The sequence below is a fragment of the Anomaloglossus baeobatrachus genome, unplaced genomic scaffold, assembly GCF_048569485.1.
Source record: "Anomaloglossus baeobatrachus isolate aAnoBae1 unplaced genomic scaffold, aAnoBae1.hap1 Scaffold_2503, whole genome shotgun sequence".
NCBI classification, from domain to species: domain Eukaryota; kingdom Metazoa; phylum Chordata; class Amphibia; order Anura; family Aromobatidae; genus Anomaloglossus; species Anomaloglossus baeobatrachus.
Genome location: NW_027442093.1, coordinates 82,325 through 91,371, shown reverse-complemented (window position 1 = coordinate 91,371; position 9,047 = coordinate 82,325). Strand labels below are relative to the sequence as shown.

The 9,047-nt window shown below is 41.2% G+C and overlaps 1 protein-coding gene across 1 annotated transcript; it reads right to left on the bottom strand.

Moving 5' to 3' along the window:
- Positions 1 to 2,358: 2,358 nt before the first annotated feature.
- LOC142262735 (uncharacterized) lies at positions 2,359 to 8,598 on the bottom strand. Its single transcript, XM_075332184.1, is given in 7 exon segments — positions 2,359 to 2,425; positions 2,427 to 2,509; positions 2,594 to 2,705; positions 3,708 to 3,760; positions 3,762 to 3,791; positions 5,452 to 5,675; positions 6,153 to 8,598. Coding segments are annotated over 7 exon segments (3,015 nt in total).
- Positions 8,599 to 9,047: the final 449 nt, after the last annotated feature.

Here is a 9,047-nt window from a genome sequence, read left to right as displayed (position 1 = left end):
GCCTAGGCTGCTGCAGGAGCTCATGATAAAAGCAGCTACCTCGTAGCTCCGCCTCCCGGAAGTCTTTTTACTTTTTTTTAACATTTTTTCATAGTGTTTGAATGTTTAAACTTTATTTAGCAGTGTCTTTATGGTCAAAACGCATCTGTCTTTATGCAATGAAAAAGCATGTAAAAAGCGCTAAAAACGCACGCGTATTTATCGCTTTTTCGAAATCAAAAGCAACTTTGGCAAAAACCATTGCTGCCAAAAGGGGCGTTTAGAACTGCAACTACCTCGACGCATGGTGGACACATAGCCTAATTCTCTGTGCATGTTGTTTTCCTAACACACTAATTGTTATTGTAGTTCTTTTACAATCATATGCGCACTGATCATTCTCCGCTAATTCATATGTTATGATCATCGGCAGTTATACCTTTGTTTACCGTGTCATTGTTGCTGCACCTATTTTGGGTACTGTGATTCTCCTCACTTATAATATTTTATAGTATGACAATCATGATCTGTACTTAACTATATATTTCCTATTTTTCTAATCTAATTAGCAACTACAGAAATAAAAAATAAAATCTACTGTGGTTCTCGGTTATGTCGATAAGTTTGCACATTTATGTGGTTTTGAGAGAACAGCACTTTAAATATTTCAGTAATTAGGGATTTTTTTTAAGTTTTTAACTTGGTAATAAGGAAAAAAAGAACACAGTTTCCCGGTGGCATCCTTTTTACTTACCTGTTGGTATTGCTGGCTCATAAATGCTGATACTTCCAGTATATTTATTTTGGGCATCAAAGCAGCAAACAGGCTTATGCAAAAAAAACTGTGGCGGTGGAGCTCCATTCACAATTCTCCCTATAGACATTTGCCGCTTAGAACTGATATAGGAGCTCGTCTTTGGCCGGAGTCACACTTGCGAGAGACTCGCACGAGTCTCGTATCACATCACCCGGCATGGCCACACACTCTCCTGACAGGAGCGGATCGGCTGTATGTATTTCTATGCAGCTGAGACACTCCTATCTGGAGCGTGTGCGACCATGCCAGGTGATGTGATACGAGACTCGCGCATATTTTGTGGCAAAAACCATGCGTTCAAAGAAGGAGCATGTCAATTGTTTTTGCCATTTTGGGTGCGTTTTGGTAACATTGAAGTCAATGAGAAATGGCAAAAAACAAGATTCCTTCAAATTCCTGCGTTTTACAGGCTTTTTCAGTGCAGAAATCATGCGTTTTGGCCTACCAAAACGCATGCTTTTTGGACATCAAAATAATGATTTGATATGTCCCTTTACACACACAGAATCCGACAATTAAAGTAAAATAGGCATTTATAGCTATTTTTTCGATAAAATGTATATTATCTTTATAATTTTATGAAATATTTCTATTTTCATTATTTTTCCCAATAATATAGATTTTATCCTTTTTTTTCTCTTTTTTTCATTCTGTTTGAGAAATTAAACTTTATTTAGCAGTGTCTTGATGGTCAAAACGCATCTGTCAAAACGCAGGTGAAAAAGCATGTAAAAAGCGCTGAAAACGCATCTAAAACGCGGTAAATACGCATGCGTTTTCAGCGCTAAAGTTCAGAAAAAGGCAACTTTGGTCAAATCAATTAAGCCCAAAACGTGCGTTTAGAACTGCAAGTAGGTGAACGCAAAGTGCGGTCTCACCCTAAATCAAAAAAGTCGCACTAGATATATTACAGCAGGGTTGAAAAACAATAATCCTCCTTTTTTGCCAAGGAAGAGTATGTGGCTGTTTTGCTTCACACAGAATTAATGATTTGAATGAAACAGTGAAGTTGTACTAGAAAGGTCTGTAATAAAAATCAGAATGATGACAGCAAATCCGCAATCCCCGTACATTCGGCTGATAGCTCAGGTCCAGACAGACTCCTGCAACTCCCCCATAAGAACAGTAACGGCAGCCCACCCTTACATCCCCCATACTTTCTATAACAAAGACAGTTGCAGACTCCTGAAAACACCAGCTGCCCAATATGTTCATAATAGCAGTGAAAATTGTTCCCTGTATAAAGGCAGCAAAGGAAAGTTTTCCTCTTGCTGAAATAGACGCTAGATGGAATAACTCCCATTTCAAATTCCAGTCCGGCCGCTGTTTTGCAGGTTGGGTGGTAACCCACACCCCAGTTAGTTGCAGACGTCTTGTGTATAGTAATACACATGTGGTTTTACTTTTTTTTAAAAGGGGTTGTCCGATACATATGTCCTTTATAAACATCCATTTTAAGCCCTAACACTTTCATAATTTGCTGTATTATAAAATTCTCTTCTGTTCTCTCTATCCGTTTTTTTTTTTCTTTACTTCCTGTGATGTTCCATTTAAGGAGAATCTCAAAAGGACATCTCCTCCGAGGTCTCTGCTACCATTCCCACAAGATGCAGAAGTGAAGGAGGCAAAGTCTGAAGGTGGTGATGGGATATCAGGATTTTGAACACTAAACTGAAGATTCTTGGGAAATGTAGCCTTTTTAAGAGAAGATCCGAAATACATCCAAAACAATAGTGTAGAATAAGGAAAAAAAAAAAAGTTTCTAATTGTATGATTATGAGTGTTTTAGAATTACCCCTTTAGTCCTTGGAGAAGAGGTTTGCATACAGGCGAGACGGCTGGAATGCCTTTCTGCTCACTTTGTCTGACTTCTCTCTCCACTGTTTGAGCCCCTTTTTTCTTTGCAGGACTTAAAAATTATTAAGTATTAGGCTGGGTTCACATGTCCTGTAATCATCCGTTATCATGGATCCATTCGCAAAAAAGTTCTGCAAACACAACTTTTTTGTCTGTTAAATAACGGATGTGGCCGGATCAGTTTTTAACATGTGGAGTCTATGGGGGATGAATGCGTTAATAGATTACTATTTATCGTCCATTTGTAATGGATCCGTTAAGAAAACAAGAGACCCATTACAAATGCAAGTGCAACGGATGTCTAAATAGCAATCCATTATTGGATATTTTTTCCATAGACTCCAATGACAAAAAAAAACAAAAAACAGATCCGGCAGAAATCAGTTTACCAGCCGGATGACTACAGGATGCATGAACTTAGCCTTACAGAGATTAAGAGCCCAGGCACATCATGGCTCTGACAACACTAGAACTGCAATATGTCACCCATACCTCTGTATATCAATCATGTCTGCTCCATTCCACGCCATTTGATTGAGATTCTTCAATAAAAGTGTTGTTTCTCTTGCATACTAACTTAATAATGTGATTCTATACAGTGGCGCCACATGGCGGTACATCCATAGCCGGCTTTACCTATGTGCGAGTGGTGCGGTCGCACAGGGCGCCAGCAGGCTGACAGCAGAGAGGGTGCCCACGGAGCAGAGCTGTTTACTTTCACTTTGCTGCTCCTAATGCACAGGCTCCAGCAGGGAGGGCCCCCCACCTCCTTTCCGCTCTGCATACTGTAGGCTCCCTGCACAGGGTCCAGAAGGGAGCGCCACCCCTCTCCCTTCCGCTCTGCGTACTGTCGGCTCCCTCCACAGCATCCAGCAGGGGGCGCCCTCACCTGCTCTCGGCTCTGTGTCCTCTCTCCTCCCGTCTTTACCAGTTTCCTGGAAACTGGGTACAAAATCAGTAGAGGGGGCACCAAAGGGCAGTTTTGCACAGGGCACCGTTCAGGCTAAGGCCGGCCCTGGGTACATCTAACGCATAAATTAGGTGATTTAAACACTCACTAGTTTTTTTCTGTTGCCAAAACGCAACAGAATTTTTGTATAGTTTTTTTTACTGCTTTCTTGGCCGCAGCTGCAGAGTTCTGTAAAGACATAGACAACATCCCAAATGTGATTTTTTTCAAGCAAGTGAAAACTTCAAGTTTTTCATGCAGATACCACTTCTGGAATAAACAGATTTTTTTTGGTATTTAAATCCTGAAGAATTTGGTTTCCATTTTGTTAATGTTTCCTGAAGCAACTTTTTACATTTCTTGTTGCTACTTTATATAAATGTTTTTGCAAAAAAAAATGGTAAAAAAAAAAAACATCTCCAGGCATTTTCCAAGCATTTTTAAAGGGAACCGGTCACCAGTTTTTCAGCCTATAAGCTGCGACCACCACCACCAGATGCCCATCTGACCCAAATCCACCATAGCGTGTCTGTTGGGTGAGTATTATAAAGTGTTTTTTTATGTTCTACACAGCGGCCTGGGCTCTTATATACAGCATGTTAGAATGCTGTATATAAGAGCCCGGTGTTGGTGGCCACAGTTTATAGGCCGAAAAACTGGTGACAAGTTCCCTTTAAGCCTTCTTATTGACTTTTATTGTAACGTTTGGAGCGTCTTCCTAGCGGAAAAAGCCCGAAGAGTGGTCTGCTCACTTCTTCTACCCTCTTGACAATTTTTTTGAAAAAGTTAAAAGACTCTCAAAAGCCTGAACTTATGAAAAGCAAGTCACTTTTACATCAAAAATAATAGGAAGATTGGAGTTTTTTTTAAAGGCAATTTTCTGAGATAATGCAATCAAAACACGGTTAAAAAAAAAAAAATCCATGCTAACATACCCTTATGTATACAGATTTACAAATACATATGTTTTACCTGCCTAAGAGGACTAAACCACCAAGGTTTGGTTAGTAAGTGTACTAATAGGGCCCAATTCATCAAAGTTTTAAAAAGTTGTCATGTTTTGGCAAAACATTTTGCAGCTTTTTGTGTTCTCATCTCACACCATTTTTCTTCAGCTAGAAACAAAGTGAATAGAGCCGGGGCATGACAACAAGCCGTGGAGTATGCTACACCACAAAACTAACGCTAGTAGGGACTGGGGTAGGATTTAGTGCAAGGTGTACATAAAGGTTCGCGCCACTTCTCTGACTGTCCTGATCCAGGAAGAGGCATGCCCCTCAACAAGACCAGGGTGAACAACGCTGGTCTAGTGGTCTTGAATCAGGCCTATAGTTCCTAATCAAAATACAATGCTGCAAGAATGAGTCTAGGAAAGCTGCAGAGCAAACAATAGGGTCTTATCTAAGGAGACAGGAAAGAATAAACAGGATTCGCTCTCCTTGTGAGGTTGTGAACACTCAACATTGAAGAGATCTGGATGATGTGGCAGCTGTTGGAAGGACCACTTGGTTACATGGTGATATCCTGATGAAGAAGTTGGATTACTTTCAAAAGCGTCGAATAAACGGCCCATAATCTGCATCTGTGTACTTGGATCCCTTCCTGCAGGAGCGCAGCTTAAACTACTTTTTTTCCTCAATATCCCTTAATCACAGGTATGAATCTGTAGAATTTAAATGAATAAAACAGGGGCACGATACCCATCACTAACGCTTGGAAGATGGGAGATATGTATAGACGTGATGTCACCAACCTCACTCAGATCCCAATACAAAACCAAATTACCTCTTTAACCAATAACCCTGCAATCAATGGTATAAGCATATTATTATTTTTTTTTTTTACTCACATGGTTATTAAATTGGATAGATGCCATTTTTTGCTTTATCCTGCAGTTTATACGCAGAATCTTCCCATATTTTTTAAAGAAATCCTCCATGATGTTTTTTTTATTAAATTTATTAGGCAAATTCCTAATAAAAAAAGTGGTCATCTCACTGGGGGAGACTGGAACAGTGTGTTGAGCACCAGCAGAACGTTCTCCTTTGCTAGCCACAGAGCTTGAGGGGATAGCTGTTTAAAAAAAAAAAAAAAAAGCAAAACTTTACAAAAGAAGGAGACAGATATATAAGGACACAGACAAATAAGTGTTTTCCCAATCTAAAATGGTGTGTGTATAGGTTTACTCTAGGAGAAAAATAAGATCAAAGTTAGTAACCCTCCGTAAGTGCAGCTTTCTGACGCTTTCCCCACTCTGCGGTAGTGACATCCCAGGGCTCAGTGGTGATGCTCATGAAGACACAAGACACTGAGCCGAAGGATTGACTGCAGCCATCAGGTCTGTTGTAATTGTGACGTCACCACTGCACCCCATCAACAAAGACTGGCTGGAAAAGTGGAGGGTCAGTAACAGATTTTTATCTGAGCACTGTGTAGCCTCCAAGACAATATCAGACAACGCTACAGTTCAGGATTTATTTATTTTATAATATAATTGGTTACGGACATAATATAACAGAAAATGTACTTTTGGAAAAAAAATGCTCTCACCTTGAATTTCAGGCAGCAGCTCACCTTCTTCCAGTAAGGGTCGAATTCTTCCAGGTATCAACTCACTAGGCCCAGGTGAAGAATAGTCTCTGGGAGATCCTTGCTGGTTTGGCCCCAAAAAGGAAACCATTCTGGTAGATGTTGTATGACCTGTACCTTGCAAACGGGACTTATTAAAAGTCACTTGACTTGATAAACTCGCTGGGCTAGTTTTAACAGATTCAGTTTGATTGGGAGCAGAAATTGGTCTTACAATTGGTTGAGTTTTTGATGGAGAATCGGCATCGGTCACCTTGGCCTGAGGAGTAACGTTATCTGATTTTTTAATTTCTTTTCCCCGATGAGTTTTCATTTGACTTTTTACAACATCAAACAAGCTCCTGACATAGATGTTTGCTCCTCCTTTTAAATCCCGGTTCAATCGACCAGCCCTCTTAACAGGTGGATGTTCGCTATGGGGATCTGAAGAAGCTTCACCTGAGATGGCGACATCATTTCTACGTGGTGAACGATCATACTCCGGTTTTCTTTTTACTCCTTTTTGTCCCTCCTCTCTTCTTGGCTCTTCAACAAAACTAGTAAAACTACTATTGGCACTTGCAAATGAAGGTCTGGGTGTTCCTGCTTCACCTTTGTTTTTCTTCTCTGAAGACATAGAGAAGAAGTTGACGTTCCCAGATGTTGATGACGTTGTAGGAGCTCCAAATAGGGGTGGATCTTTTGACTCGTTTTTACTTGGCATGCTAAAAGATGATGCCGAAGTTTCATCTGATTTATTTGCTCCCGGTAGGATTGGTTTGAAAGTTGTATGAGCGGGAGGTTTGAAACTGTGCTCTGAATTGGAGGCTACCTGTGTAAAAGTGGAGTCCGCAGCACTAGAACTGGTACTTATTTGTGTCGTGGTACCAAATACACTTCCAGTCTGCACAGTGGAAATATTTGAGGACTGACCAAAAATTGACATTTTCTCAGTGGCTGCTGTCTTGCTAACTTGTGCAGATTGTGCAATTTCAAATGCAGAAGATGGTTGTGCACTGATAGAACCAGATTCTTGCTTACTAAATGGAGGTTGGAAGCCAGGAGACTGACCAAAAATATTACTTTGTCCACTGTTTACCTGTCCAAATGCAGACACTTGGCTACTACTATTTGGCCCAGATTGCGTAGAACCTGCCTGACTAAAACTTTGTCCAGTCACATTCTGCGCAAACATAGGTGTCTGGGTCGGGTTGGAGGGTGTCTGGCCAAACAAAAATCTATTACTAGGGGATTGTTGTCCAAATTGTGGACCTTGATTTGAGCCATCCTCAGACTGTCTAGATGCTGCTGATGACTCAGATGTTGCCTGGGAAAATATAGAAGTATTGCTTCCAAAGGGGGAGGCTGACTGGCTAGTTGTAGGCTGTGTAAAGAAAGATGCAGATTGGTTAGTAGTCGCTTGGGCAAAGAGAGATGTAGATTGACTAGATGGTACTTGGGCAAAAGGAGATGCAGATTTACTGGGAGTAATTTGTCCAAATATAGATGATTGATTGTTACTGCTTTGTCCAAACGATGGCGCAGGTGGCCCCGTAGAAGTCTGCCCAAATGCAGGTAGCGTTTGAGTATTGGTTGTATGTCCAAAGAGGGAAGAGGACTGTCCGGTAGTTGCCAGCCCAAACGCAGGACCAGTTTGTCCCAAAGACTGTTGTGCAAAAGTAGTAGAAGCCTGATTATTAGCAGTCTGTCCAAAGGTAAAGCCAGACTGTCCTGTTGTAACCTGTCCAAAGGCTGGAGCAGATGGAGCAGAAGAAACCTGGCCAAATGCAGGAGCGGTTAGACCAGATGTTGTCTGTCCAAACACTGGTGGTGACTGACTAGGGGTGCTCTGCCCAAATATTGGCGTAAACTGTGCAGACGTGCCCTGCCCAAATGCAGGTGCTGACTGATTAGTGGACTGTCCAAATGAAGGAGCAGACTGCCCTGAGCTGGACTGTCCGAACAGCGGAGCTGTCTGTCCAGATGTTGCTAGTCCAAACACTGATGTATTAGCTGTGTGCCCAAAGGTAGGAGCAGACTGCCCAGCAGTGGCCTGCCCAAATATAGAATTAGACTGGCCAGAAGGAGCCTGACCAAACAGTGTCCCTGATGAAGAACCCTGGCCAAATGTAGGGGCCGACAGTCCACCACTTGCCTGGCCAAATGCTGGAGTAGTTTGGACAGAATTAGTCTGTCCAAAGATAGAAGAAGATTGGCTTAAAGTATTCTGACCAAAAACAGACTGGTTGTTACCGAGCTGTCCAAACATAGGGGCTGACTGGCCAGTAGATGGCTGTCCAAATGCAGGGGCAGGCTGTACAGTTGCATTTTGGCCAAATAATGTTGTCTGCCCAAACATAGCTGCATTCTGATTTTGTGTATTGGGGTTTGTGGTTTGTTGTCCACCGAACACATTGCTATTGTTCATGGTTTGTGAGGAAAGAAAACTTGCGCCTTGTACACCTAAGAAACATATAGAAATGTAAGATTAAAATCTCAAGAAAGGTTGATCCTATCTAGACAGTATTGTACTGTGACAGTTCTCAATTCAGCACCATTAAAGGTAACTTATTTCTTACAAAAATACAATTTACACCAGTGCATAGAGTGGTAATCAGCAGGTAAATAGCATTGAAATCCTATCTGCCAGGTTTAGTGGGAGTGATGAACTTCAAATGCTTTTTAGCTAAAAATTCATGCATTTAAAAATCATAAATTCCCATCTTCAAGATCCTATCCCAATATGTAGATGTAATAAAAATAATAATAATAATATTAGCAGATACCTTCAATTAGAAATGTAATATAGTTCGCCTACTATAGCCATGTCTCTTACCTCATGTGTGGGGGTGTGGGCGTCACGTTAAACTTAGGAAA